Genomic DNA, 14798 nt, shown 5'->3' with positions numbered 1-14798 from the left:
ACAACATCCTCTGCACTAAAAGGAGCCATCCAACTGGGCATCGGCTACACTGTGGGCAACCTGAGCTCCAAGCCTGAGAGAGATGTTTTGATGCAGGACTTCTACGTGGTGGAAAGCATATTTTTCCCCAGGTCTGTGTGGAAACATGGTTTTCCGTATACATACTATATTTACTTAACCTTTTATTTTTCTGTGAACTGCAGTGAAGGGAGCAACCTCACCCCAGCCCACCACTTCCCGGACTTCCGTTTTAAAACATATGCTCCTGTGGCCTTCCGCTACTTCAGAGAGCTGTTTGGCATCAGGCCAGATGACTACCTGGTAGGACCACATCTACTATACCACTTTTACTCATAGCTACAGCCGCATGTGACATCATTTCACAATTAATTAGACCAGATGGATGTTTGTGAAAGCAAAATTGCTTGCACCAACATGTATTCAAACAGTTGGTTGCTAGTTTTGAGCAGTTTTGGGTGTATGCTGTACAGCAGTCGTTCTCAACCTTTTTTCAGTGATGTACCCCCTGTGAACATTTTTTTAATTCAAGTACTCCCTAATCAGAGCAAAGCATTTTTGGTTGAAAAAAAGAGATAAAGAAGTAAAATACAGCACTATGTCATCAGTTTCTGATTTATTAGATTGTATAACAGTGAAAAATATTGCTCGCATGTAGTGGTCTTTCTTGAACTATTTGGAAAAAAAGATATAAAAACAATGAAAAACTTGTTGAAAAATAAACAAGTGATTCAATTATAAATGAAGATTTCTACACATAGAATCAGTTTCTGATTTATTAAATTGTAAAACAGTGAAAAATATTGCTCGCATGTAGTGGTCTTTCTTGAACTATTTGGAAAAAAAAGATATAAAAAGAACGAAAAACTTGTTGAAAATAAACAAGTGATTCAATTATAAATGAAGATTTCTACACATAGAAGTAATCATCAACTTAAAGTGCCCTCTTTGGGGATTGTAATAGAGATCCATCTGATCTATTCATGAACTTACTTCTAAACATTTCTTCACAAAAAAAAAAATCTTTAACATCAATATTTATGGAACATGTCCACAAAAAATCTAGCTGTCAACACTGAATGTTGCATTATTGCATTTCTTTTCACAGTTTATGAACTTACATTCATATTTTGTTAAAGTATTTAGTAAGAATTTTTTAATTGTTGCTATTTTTAGAATATTTTAAAAAAATCTCACGTACCCCTTGGCATACCTTCAAGTACCCCCAGGGGTACGCGTACCCCCATTTGAGAACCATTGCTGTACAGTATGTGTGCTTTGAGTGTTTATATAAGGATAGACCGCTTTATGGTAATGAGCCATGGTGTAACTCACTAGCAACCAGCGATTTGTGTGATTAAATACAGCTAAAAAGAAGCGTGTTTCATATTATTTTGAAAAAATGGGAATTATGAAACCATCAATAACAATTGAACTTTTGGGTTTGTAGTTTGTATATTATGGACAAACATTAAGGTCTTTATCCACAGCTAGCCTGGCTAGATTTTACTCTGCTCCACAGTCCTCAGTTCTGTTGTTTTCCTCTGCTTTTGTAGTCACTGCAAAATAACACAACATTGAATTAATCAGTTGGACTGAGACAAGTTAACAAATACGTCCATTAAGGTGCAGCTTTTGCGTGTTCACCACCCAGCTTTAGACACCAAAGTAAAGGTAAGACATAATAACGGAGTTAAATTATGTTGGTGGCAAGTACTTAATAAAGAATTGAGTTGGGAGGGAGTTAAATATAATGTGTCACTTACAGGGATATAACAATACCAAAATCTCACGGTATAATATTATCACGGTATTAAGGCAACTGTATGATATTATTTGTGTATACGTCCAACAGTTATAAATGTTATAATGTGTACAATGAATTGGTAGGAATGTTTAGGAAGTGTGCAGCTGGATTAGCTCCAGCCCACCAGCGACATCAGGAGAGAAAAGAGTTGGATAAATGGAGGAATGGATTGATTATTTATTAAGTAATTTTTTTAGTTTACTCATATTTTCCGCGTTGAACATTTTTTGGGGTGATTCCCTCTGTGCACTGCAACATGACCAGCTGGCTGTGTGTCACCTTGGAAACGCTTTAGCCGAGGATGTGACCAGCTGGCTGTGTGTCACCTTGGAAACGCTTTAGCCGAGGATGTCAATGTGGCTCGTGCAGCCCTTTGAGACACTCACGATTTAGGGCTATATAAGTAAACATTGATTGAATGATTGATTGATTGATTGAGACAAAAGTGGAAAGCATTGATTTGCGGAAAACAGACTTTCTTAATCCATCCAGGGGTTTGTTTCTGTTCTAAAATAGTTATGGATAGATTTTGTTAGATTTTTCAGGAAGGAAATGTCCAAGAAACAATTCCTTTTATTGACTACGAACACTTCACTTCCAGCTGATGGCATGCCACGCCCCCACCTTGCTGCCCCGCACTGCACAGATAATTCTGGGAAATGTAGTTTATTTTTAGACCCAGCCAATGCTAAAGCGCCCAAAAAAACTAAACATCAAGTTTTTGTTTGATATTGTCATGCATAAAGGCACTATTGTTAAGACATTGAGACCAAAATACCGTGGTATCTCCAATAGTGTTACACCCCTCGTCACTTACAATCAGTAGCTTAGAGTAAACAAACAGCAACGCGTGCTCTTGTCAAGGGTTTCATTCAGTGACTATTTAATGTTAGAGATTGCTTCTTCTTGTCTGTGTTGAATAAACTGTAGGTATTGTAAGTTAATATAGCAAGTGTAAAGCAATAGCTTGTACAATAACATTACAGTGTTCTAATTATGTGCATTCCAGTTGTTGTTATCACAGCATAAACATGAATAAATAGGCATGTAAGTTAATGACAATAATAATTTAGTTTATTACCCACATGAGTAACATTTCCCTTGGGGATAAATAAAATTAATCTTGGTAATATTTGCAATTATTAATTAATTTATTATTGGGCGGCAAGGTGAAACAGGGGTTAGCGCATGTACCTCACAGTAAGAAGGACCTTGATTTGATTCCCGGGCTCGAAGTCTTTCTGTGTGGAGTATGCATGATGTCCCCCATGACTGCGTGGGTTCCCTCCGGGTACTCCGGCTTCCAAAGACATGCACCTGGGGGATAGGTTGATTGAAAGCACTAAATTGGCCCTAGTTTGCGAATGTGAGTGTGTATGGTTGTCTGTCTATTAGTGTTGGCTCTGGGATGAGGTGGCGACTTGTCATGGGTGCACCCTTTCGCCCAAATGCATGTGGGTTAGGCTCCAGTCCCCCCGCGACACCTATAGGGACAAGCGGTAGAAAATGGATGGAATTCATTTATTATTAACAATATTTTTTGTTTGTATTTACTTCATATTGTTACGATAATGTTATTATTTGATTACTGTTACGTCCGACAGTAACAAATACCAAATAAACATTTCTATAGACTGTCAGTGTGATATTATCCGTTTTTTGTAGTGAAATTAATCAATGCATGACAATTGTGAAATTGTAGTTTTATTACTCAGACTATAATTAACTGTACAGTCAAAATCTATAATCGTTGCATAACTAGTCCTCCGTTTACGTTTCACGTTACGTTTTGTGTTATGTTTTGTGTTATGTTTTGTGTTACAATGTTTCGTGTTACAATGTTTTGTGTTACGACGTTTCGTCCTACGGCACACGCTCATAAACATAGTAAAAGGTTTGGACTAATAGTTTGTGAATACAAGACTCACTTTAGAAGTATTATTATTACTACAGTACTTCATCTTTGTATCGCTGTTTTGTACAGTATGTCATGTGTTCTGCGTACAGTGTGAGTGAGTTCTGTCTCACACTAAGTATCAACTCACAATACGCAACAGGAATAGAACACGTTGGTAAACCAAAACTGCTGCATAATACTGCAGCATCTTAAGGCTAAGGCACAGCAATAAGCTAAGATATCAATACCTTGTGTGATTGGTTTTGTCTTTTCTAGACATTAAACCTCCTGTGCTTGATATCTTTGGCAAGCATAGAATCTTGGTTAACCAGGAATGACAATTAGCACTTGGTAGCAAACGATTTTGACGGTGGAAATGCATCAATATATTACTTATTCCCTATTGGAAAACTTTGGCATCTATGTTTGTGTTATTGTGTTTATTTGCAGTACTCCCTGTGTAATGAGCCACTTATTGAGCTGTCCAATCCCGGAGCGAGTGGTTCAGTCTTCTATCTCACAAAGGACGATGAGTTCATCATCAAGACGGTCATGCACAAGGAGGCGGAATTCTTACAGAAGTTACTGCCGGGCTACTACATGGTAGGAGAACACATTGTGTGTACACACCATAAAATCATATAATTATATGCAGTTATTTGGCAGAGAGATTAACTACTTTATCAAGGAGATGCATGAGGTTCCTAGTCAGTGCCAAAAGGTTTAGGGTGATATTTTTGGATCTGAGTTTTATGTAAGAAAACCTCCAAGCGTGACTTTCTTCCTTTCCTCATACAGCATACATAACAGCTTTGCTGTCTCAAACTCAAACCTCAGGCCACACGCTTTTATAAGAGTCTTGGTCATAGTTTCGTCATTGAAAAATTACCAAATTGCCTCTTCTCTGCTCTCCTTCTTGTCTGCAGGCTCATTTTTAAGTTAAGTTCATCATCAACAACTCCATGTATGATCATGCATCCTTGCTTGCAGAATCTCTGCTTCATGCGTGGCAAGTCTGCAGGAATTCATTTAATAACTGAGTAATCTTTGTCAGTCACCACAACATCTTTTGACATGCACATTCAATTGTCTGCGTGTATCTTTTAACCTTAAGTAAATTTTTTTAATTTGTAATTCTGGACTTATGATGACAAACATGGATAGTTATTTTTATTAGGACATTCCCATTCAGGTTGGTGACAGTCCACACGATGTCAATCAACATTTCCAATATAGGAAAATTTGAGATTGAACTCGGTATGTGTAATCAGTTGTTTTGTTTGCCTACAAATTGTATGACTTTTGGAGAGTTTGCCTATATTGAGGGTAAAAACTGAAAATGTAAGAAAAATGAAAAATCTTAAATCAGGGTAATGCATGCTTTTCATTTCACTGTCATGCCTCATTTACCGTGGTTATTGACACTCGCTATCAGGCTTTTTGCTCTGTAAACAAGCCCCGCCCACTCCACCCGATTCTTTTCGTGCCCGGTCTGCATGAAGCAGAGCTTCGTATGTCACTCAAAAGTGCAGATTCTAACCATTGGAATAATTACTCAAGTTTTAAAATGGAAATGCTAATTATGTTGTATTATGCCAAGGTAGCCCAGCTCGTGGCTTTTTTATGCTGTTTTGCAAGACCTGTGTCACATAACTTAAAACTTGACACCACATTGGCTGGATCTGAGACAGGAACGATTGCGTCAGTGTTAATTTACAGGAAGTAAGATCGGCTCCAGCACCCCCCGCGACCCCAAAAGGGACAATCGGTAGAAAATGAATGGATGGATGGATGGAGCCCTGCTTTTTGAAGCAGCGAAGTTTTCAGCACTGAATTTTTCAACACTGAATTTTTTTGCACTGATTTATGATAAACTAAATTTTAAAACACTGAGTTTTTGAACACACATATTGCTAAAAAAAAATCAATAAAATTGTCAGCATAATTTGATTTAAGAAAATTCACAGTTCACAAAATTCAAACACAAAAAATTTAGTTAAATTCTTTCAGTGTCAATTTAACCTCCATATTAAACTCCACACATGCAGATACTTGTGAATGATGAGATAGGAATTGAAGATGAAGTTTATCAAAAAGGTATTCTGCCAAAAGGGTGGTCAGGATTAGCACTGTGTTGTTTGCAATTTTGCATAGTAAATTTCACCCTAAACCTAAAAGCGGAAATTGTGCTTGGAGAATATTTGTTGATTTCCACAGCGAAAAGAAAAGAAAAGAAAACAAATATTGCATGGTAATACATATAAAATGGAAATAAAATTTAACACTTAAAATGAGGCAAAACATCTAGGATATGCTTTTAACAAAAATAAATAAATGAAAAAAAAAAAATATATATATATATATATATACAATCATATATATATATATATGTATGTATATATATGTGTGTGTGTGTGTGTGTGTGTGTATATATATATATATATATATATATATATATATATATATATATATATAGGTATATATATATTTTCAGATTGAAGTCCAGTTATATTTTAAGATTGAAGTCCAGATTTTTTGGTCTGTTGGCAATTATTTTTAATTTTAAGACTAATAGTTCATACTTTAAGTCTAGAGTATAACAAACATTACAAAAAAGTGGGGTCGTCTTAATAATATAATAATAATAATGATAATGGATTAGATTCATATCGTGCTTTTCTATTGTTACTCAAAGCACTCACAGTGAAGTGGGAACCTATCATTCATTCACACCTGGTTGTGGTAAACTACATCAGTAGCCACAGCTGCCCTGGGGTAGACTGAAAAAGCCATCAATCTGTCAATCCTTTCCGTGTCCGGGCCAGGTAAGGTTCCCCGTGTTGTGTCAAATTATATTTATGCTCTACATATTTACACAGGCAAATCAAACCAAGTTGGAGATTACTGTTGTCTTTGAGTTTCTCTTAAAAATATTTTTCCATAAGCAAGTCTTGAATAAAATTGGTCATCCTATAATCAGGTTTGTCTTACATTTGGGTCAAACGGTATATTTCACATTCTATTACCGCATTTTTTAAAACATAGAAAGCTACTTCGCCAGTTTAAGGGTTTGTACATGCAGTCACTCCACATGTCTGCTGCAGCTGACTGGCTGATGGCCGACTAAGCAGGCTGACTATGGGCTGCATACAAATCACAGTGATGTAACCATACATCACTCTTTTTCTCTCCCTCTCTCCCTTTCTCTCCCTCTCTCTTGTGTGGTATGCACCCTCCTCACGCACATTTCCACATCTCACCACACACCTGGCTGTTATCAAGTTCAGTGCAGCTTTTTTTTTTTTTTTTTCATTTTGGCATTCAGAGCTTTTAATCCTTGGCCACGTGCACACTTTCCCATCCACGCCCTCCCTCACGTTCTCACGTGTCGGCGTTGGCGTAGTCTATTCCTCCTCCTCTCTTAGCACTGACATCAGGGTCGTGTGTGACTGAGGGCACAGAGTGCTCTTTCTGGATAGCAATCATTATGTCGCTTTATACTCCAGCCCACCAGTTCTTCTGCTTAAGTCCACATTTATGCTCCCTGACCGTATCTTCTCATCACCGCTTGATGATGACCCTCAATTGGAAAAAAATATATATTTTTTAGAACTTGTAAAGTATTAACCAAAAAAAAAAATCTTCCTTTTTTAAATTCCTGTTTTCGAAAAGCAAATACCGTAATTCCTTGAATTGCCGCAGGGCATATAGTATGCGGCTGCCTTGAATTACTGCCGGGTCAAACTCGCTTCCCAAAATAGTTAGCGCATGCTTAGTATTACCGCCTGGTCAAACTCGTGGCGTCACAAGTGACACTTCCACTGTCATCATTTTCAAAATGGAGGGGTCTGATTTCAATACCGGTAATTTTAAATCGCATAAAGGGAAGAAGATTAAAAGCAATTTAGTAGGATTTAAGGTCCAAGCTTACATCACACTCAAATTTTTACTGCATACCTTTGGTAAGTGCCAGAGTGAGAAGAGGTTTTAAAATAATTAGCGCATGCTTACTTTTACCGCATGACTTTGGTAAGCGCAGGAGTGAGAAGAGGTTTTGAATTAATTAGCGCCCCGGTGGCAATTCAGGGAAATACGGTAGTTTGCAATAAAAATGGACAACCCATCTGGTACATCGATCACCATTATCCTAAAATTATCATCATACGTTTTTTGTTAATAACCAAAATGTGTTTGTTGTGGGTGTCTGTACCCCCAAAGCTACACCTCTCTAGGTCACTGCTAAATGTGAGTGACCGGAAGAAAAGCTTTTAATCCCCTGGGTAGCATTTATTTGGAACCACATGTTGGTTTGCTCATATAAATCTCTAGACTAGGTGTGTCAAACTTGTTTTTATTAAGGGCCACATCACGGTAATGTATGCAACAGTAGATACATATGAATGTAAATGTATAATTGCTTAATATTTAATATATGTTTACTTACAAACTGATGGATAGCCTCATTTGAAATCATAAGTCAAGGTGATAAGCAGATCTTTAGAGATTTATTTTGATGACAACAAATTATTTGGAACATCTTCTATCAAGACGTAGGCCCTAATCCAACTGCACAAGCACTTGAGTTCAATGAAGAGCCTGGTTGGAAAGAAATCCAGGAATTAGTTATTAGGTTAAGATTAAACTGTGCTTCAGGGCCCAGTGCAGTACCTTATTAGGTGTACTAGAACTGGCCAAGGCTACTACACAGGTACTGGAAGGATCCTGAACGTGATCTGGAGGAGGTGCAAGGTAGCAGACCAGTGGAGACGGAAAGTGTGTGGATCCCAAAAGAGGAAATGTCTAAGAACATCGATCTGTTACGAAACATCACGCTGTTGAGTCTTAAAGGGAAGATCTTCTTCAGCCTCGTTCCCAGACGACTGACAGACTACCCCCTGAAGAACGCATAAATCGATGCTTCGGAACAGCAAGGAGGAATCCCAAAGGTATCTGTGTGTCTGGAGCACACAGGCGTGGCCACATAGCCTGTCAGGGAAGCCAGGAAAATAAGGGGGACCTGGCTGTACTGTGGTTGGACCCTGTGAACACCTATGGATCAATACCCCACAAGCTGGTCGAAGAAGCTCTGAACCAGCATCACATCCCGAATAAGTTTAGAGACCTCATTCTGGACTAATATGCCAACTTCCGCCTGAGTCTCCTCCGGAACAACAACCCCCTACTGGCACACAGCTTGAAAAGAGGATCGTCACCGGGTGTACGATCTCGGTCACCCTCTTTGCCCTCGGCATTAACATGCTGGTGAAGTCTGCGGAAATTCGGTGTAGGAACCCCCACGAAGTCTGGAATTCGATAGCCACCCATCCAAGCCCTAATGGACAACCTGACAGTGTCAACTACATCTGTCCTGGGCTGCAGGTGGATCCAGAATGGCTTTGCGTAAATAATATCCTAGGCAGGTATGATCTTTAAAGCTGGATAAATTGAGTTCTCACCTACTGAAAAGGGAAAGGTTACTGGGATGTTCTACTTCTTTTTCGGCACCACCAAAATGCCATCACTCGCTGAAGAACCTGCAGAGTTTCGGCTAGGTGTTCAGCTGAAGCCTAAAAGACGTCGCTTCTATTGAGGCGACCAACCAAGACCTAAGACCTGGCTAGCCGAAGCTGACACATCTGGCCTCCCTAGCCAATTCAAGGCCTGGATTTACCAGCATGGTATTCTCCCTCGGATCCTCTGGACCCTCTTGGTCTATGAAGTCCTCATTTCAGTGGCGGAAGGTTTTGAGAGAACGATCAGCAGGTTTTTGCGCAGAATGCTGCTTAGACTGAGCAGCATCGCTTTGTACGGGAACAACAAGCTGAAGCTCCCCATCAGCAGCCTGAGCGAGAAGTTCAAGCTGACACGGTCCAGTGAGCTGATACAGTATCAGAAGTCCAGTGACACTAAGGTCGCCATGCCGGGATCGAAGTCAGGACTTTGAGGAAGTGGAGAGCTGCCAAAGCTGTGGACGTTGCAGAGGCAAGACTACGTAAAAGGGTGATGGTTGGCACAGTGGCTCAGGGAAGAGATGTTCTAGGCAGTAGCAGCACACCTCACAATGACAAGGCGCATGAGACAGAGAGAAGTTTGTTGATCCTTGAAGAGGTGTAAGCAGGTGTTGAGAAGAAGCGAGCCAGCCAGATGGTGGGAATGCGGCAGCAGGGAGCCTGGACGAGATGGGAGCAGGCTGCAGAGCGCAAGGTCACATGGACTGAGCTCTGGAAAGCTGAACTCCTTCGGATAAAATTCTTGTTTCAGGCGGTTTACGTTGTTTCCAAGCCCATCCAACCTTTTCATCCGGGGAAGGTGCAGACACCAGCTTGCTTTTTCTGCCAAAAGAGAGGAACCATGAAGCACATTCTAAGCTGCTGTACAAAAGCCCAAAACTTACCGCAGACAAGACCAGGTCCTGAAAGCCGTGGCAAATTCCAGCTACAGTAAGAGCCCTTGCACAGTGAAGAATACCATCACTTTTGTCAGAGCTGGGGAAAAGTCTACAGCAGCAACCCACCACACATCCTCTAGCTTGTTGGCAACGGCATGCGATTGGGAGGTGGCAGTTGTTCTGGGGAAGCAGCTGAAACTCCCTGAAGCAATCGTCAAGACAACTTTAAGGCCAGATATTGTTCTTACCTTAGTAGCCTCAAAGCAGGTAATTCTTTTGGAGCTGACTGTGCCTTAGGAAGACCATTGGGACGAGGCTAACGAAACGAAAAGGGCAAAGTATGCTGTGGTAGTGGAGGAGTGTCGTAGCAATGGTTAGTGGCCACGATGCCAACCCATCGAAGTGGGCCCCCGAGGATTTGTGGGCCAATCCCTTTGCAAAATCTATAAAATGCTGGGCAATGCAGGTCCAGCTGGGTCACCTGTGGGAGGGGGTCTGATTGTTGAAAGACCTGAAACCCCCTGTGATCCCAAGTTACATCACTGGCGTTGTGTCCAGGGGCACCAAACTGTGTATCAAAAACTGTTGCGTGAGCAAATAATAATAAAGTTGAAGACTTCAAAATTCTTTGTCAATTTTTCCATTCATGCAAGACATATAAAAGATTTGCAATTGCATTCAGTTTTTTTTTTCCGTCAAAACTGAATGAACAAATACATTTTGCAATAAAGATGAAGTGTTTTACTGATGCAAATTAATTCCAGGCTTTCGCAGGCAACATAAAATGATTTGGCAGGCCTTGAGTTTGACAACTGTGCTCTAGACCCTGAATATTCTTACAGTATATTCGGGTCAATATGGTAGAAGCCTGCAGACCTAATTTTTTTTACAGTCACACACAGTGGTAAGCACTGTGAAGCATAGAGGACATGTTGACATGCGAGGCCGTATATCAATTCCAATGTCAAACGCTTCAATAATGTAATTCTAACAATAATCTTGGATTTTCTTCTTGTAGAACTTGAATCAGAACCCCCGTACTTTGCTGCCCAAGTTTTTCGGCCTCTACTGCGTCCAGTCTGGCGGCAAGAACATCCGCGTGGTGGTGATGAACAACGTCCTGCCCCGCGTTGTGCGCATGCACCTCAAATACGACCTGAAAGGTTCCACCTACAAGAGACGGGCATCCAAGAAGGAAAGAGAAAAGGCACGCCCCACATTTAAAGATCTTGACTTCATGCAAGACTTGCAGGATGGATTGATGCTGGACCAAGACACGTACAACGCGCTGGTCAAAACCCTGCAAAGAGACTGCCTGGTGAGTTTGAAAAGGAAGTGACTAAAACGTCAAGGGTATACTGTATAGTACATATTATAGTCAAATATCAAAAGTTGAATGCCTTGTTGTTTTGGAGTTCAACTGGATTTTTCTGAAAAACATTGCCAATTTCATGTATGACATCAAACCAAAAGTATTTAACTCATTTTCGTTTTTTTGCTTTTTCTTTGACTTTGCTAAGACTAGAAACATTCATCATACATCCTTAATTAACAGTCCAGGTAATATTTAAGTAATATTTTTGGGGTACATGTCAGAAGCAAAGACAAATATATGTAATTAGATGATTCTGTCTGTGCAGAGCTCCAGGGGGTGTGAGGGTTCGCATGATGTCACAGACGAGTTTCTGTGCCTCATTTTAGACATATTTTTCCTCAAAGATTTGGTAGATTAATACAAATTAATTAACACAGATCAATGAAATCAACTGAATTAGTTTTTGTGGTGTAATAAAAGGTCTCTGCAAAAAGTTCTTTTTTTTTTATTTATATTTTGGGTAAGCGTGGTAGCTTTATTTATAAAACATTAAAGTTATCGCTGAGATTTGTAAAGAAAGAAGAGACAAAAATGATTTTGGGACAATCTTGTGATTTTTACAATAGCAAAAAAAAAAAGCTCTCAACAACCACCTCACATAATTATTTATACTAAAAGCATTCAACCTTCATTCTTATGTAATTAATGTGTGAATGCTTAAGCATCCTGTGGGTGACATCCACATCTCCACATTTGATTCCCGTTGGCATTGACACTGTTATGCACACTGGATAAAAGCATTCCCCTCAGGATCCATGCATCCTGAGCTCGTGATTACATTATTTTGCATTATAGTTTGCACACTTTGTTCAGGTGCTGGAAAGCTTTAAGATCATGGACTACAGCCTCTTGCTGGGAGTTCACAACATGGACCAGGCAGAGAGGGAGAGGCAGACGGAAGGTTCCCAAGGCGGCAGTGACGAGAAAAGGCCCATGGCCCAGCAGAAGGCCTTGTACTCCACGGCCATGGAGTCCATTCAGGGAGGGGCCGCATGCGGGGAGTCCATTGATACTGAAGATACGTGAGTGTAGTCGGTGATCAGCGAGAAGTTGGGTACGGCAGGCTTGAGCAAAGTTCAATTAGAAGGATTTATTGATTAACCACAGAATATCTTAATTGGCCTGAGCTCAATTACAGTCGACTCGGTTAAAATTCTTAGTGGTTTGCAGACAAGTGGGACATTTGTAATAAAAAGTGAATACAAGTGATGTGCCATGCAAACCAGTTTTCCTCAATTAACCGTAGCCTCCCAGTGCTGGCAGCACTTGTGCAACCCTTAGACCGTTATGCTTCGACCACAATGCTTAACTGTAGGCATGACACAATTAGACTTAGACTTAGACAAATTTTAATGATCCACAAGGGAAATTGTTCCACACAGTAGCTCAGTTACAATTGATGGAAAGGATAATGCACACAAGGGCAAAAAAAGAGGGCGAAAAAAAAAAGGTATAAAGTCGACTAAAACTGTATCATAGTAGCAATATAAAATATAACATATATGTAATATTTGCATATTATATATACAGTCTATAATATATACTGATATCCCAATTACCATGTACAATATTACAGTATATGTAACAGCTGTAGCATAAAATAAAGAGTAGATCAAGCAGAAAATATACAAAGCGAGGTAGCTAACATAGAAGCGGTCAGGTAAAAGACAAATATCTATTGCTGTATGGCGAGTTGCCTTGGTACTTACTCTCACGTGTTTGTGCTTTAGGATGGGCGGGATCCCTGCTGTCAATGGAAAAGGAGAAAGACTTCTTCTCTACATTGGCATCATTGACATCTTGCAATCTTACAGGTGACCATATGATAGAAGCTTATCTCTATGGTTTAAACACACACCTATAAACTTTGTTGTCCTGCTTTGTTGATCAGATTAATCAAGAAATTGGAACACACATGGAAAGCTTTGGTGCATGATGGGGTGAGTTTTTTAATAGCACTGAAGCACACAATGACTCACTTTTAAGCAGGCGTCATGTTTAACAAGAAGACACAAATCACCTATGTATTCCCCTTTTGTCTTACTCACTCCACTCTTGCTTGGAAACACCCTGTGTGTCACTGCAGTTGATGGGACTAAGGGATTTGCTCTTTCTTTTGCAATATTACTGTAGTTACAACTAGGGATAGGCCATATCACCTAAAATTTTCATCACAATATATATTGCAGCCTCCTGCGATTATATGTATCACAATATATTATTTGGTGCATAAATGATAATATAAATATTTCTCTACAGGTTACAGAGGTTTTTTATTTGGCTGCTGAGGTGGGCAGTAACATATTTGTATAATTGCCGATTGTTTTATTTTCTCAAAACAATAATTGATCTCCTTGGTAATTTACTGTTAACAGCTGATCTTATTCTATTGAAACATGTTTCTATCAAACACTTAATGTAAAATGTACTAAGCGCTTATTCCTCTGTTATTCGAAAACTTTACATTGGTTTTAGGCAAAACTCCAGATTTGGGTGTCCATCCAATACCAAGTAGTTATCGAGGCAGAGTTGGCCATGGCAATATAGATATTTAAAACTGTCAAGATCTTTGAATAAATAAATTTTTAATCGAAATCCAACAAAAACACAGGATGGCGGTGTAACAATGTAAATAGATTTTTAAATTATTTCCTTAATCCCTTTTATTGCATATAACATCTTTAACAAACTGAAGTCAATGGTGCAAAATAAATAAACCAAAACAAAACTATTAATGGCTCTGACTTAAATAGTTTTTTGCACCTAAAGTCCTCTTGAATGCAGGGACTTTTTACCCGAGTGTGTAAACAAAAAAAACGACAAAAAATTATTTTGTTCGTATGAAACTAATAGTTGTAGTATCTACCATATACTGTTTCTATACCTGGGTTTTGTTACTGTTGATATTTGTATCGATCCATTCACCCCTGTTTACATTCAAAAGTTGACGTTAAGCAGTTGGCATGGTTTATTGTATCCTCATAAGGTGTGTAGTGTAGCATGTTTAACTATTCCTCATCCTCCAGTGATAATGCTGATTTTAAGAAACTTATTTTATTTTCTGCCTTGGAAGTGAATTAGTAACTGGCACTGTGAAGGGATGTTAGCCTTCTCTACATTGTGTGGAAAACGCAGACGTTTGCTTGTCAGATTTGCGGCACACAACTAGAACGTGTCATCAATATGCTTTATGATGTTATAAAAATCATTTGTTTCCCAACGCTAGTCACAACTTTAAATACTGTATGTATGAAATAACTGTATCAAAAGGTTTCTTTCCTTTCCAATTGTGGCATCCCGTTAGGGTTTGTTT

The 14798-nt window shown here is 39.2% G+C and overlaps 1 protein-coding gene across 4 annotated transcripts in view; it reads left to right on the top strand.

Moving 5' to 3' along the window:
* Positions 1 to 14798, top strand: part of pip5k1ca (phosphatidylinositol-4-phosphate 5-kinase, type I, gamma a) — a 75098-nt gene that overhangs the window by 36471 nt on the left and 23829 nt on the right. For all 4 annotated transcript variants that reach the window (XR_009804350.1, XM_061887822.1, XM_061887821.1 and 1 more), the window contains 7 exons: positions 1 to 131; positions 204 to 321; positions 4173 to 4325; positions 11129 to 11428; positions 12299 to 12507; positions 13216 to 13299; positions 13377 to 13425. Coding sequence is in view for 3 of the 4 variants with exons in the window: in XM_061887822.1 (XP_061743806.1) it covers positions 1 to 131; positions 204 to 321; positions 4173 to 4325; positions 11129 to 11428; positions 12299 to 12507; positions 13216 to 13299; positions 13377 to 13425 (1044 nt within the window). In the remaining variant the exon portion in view is untranslated. The remainder of the gene's footprint in view (positions 132 to 203; positions 322 to 4172; positions 4326 to 11128; positions 11429 to 12298; positions 12508 to 13215; positions 13300 to 13376; positions 13426 to 14798) is intronic.

The sequence above is a fragment of the Nerophis ophidion genome, linkage group LG26, assembly GCF_033978795.1.
Source record: "Nerophis ophidion isolate RoL-2023_Sa linkage group LG26, RoL_Noph_v1.0, whole genome shotgun sequence".
Lineage (NCBI taxonomy): Eukaryota > Metazoa > Chordata > Actinopteri > Syngnathiformes > Syngnathidae > Nerophis > Nerophis ophidion.
Note: the sequence above shows the minus strand (reverse complement) of the source record. Positions and strands in the feature narration are given on the sequence as shown.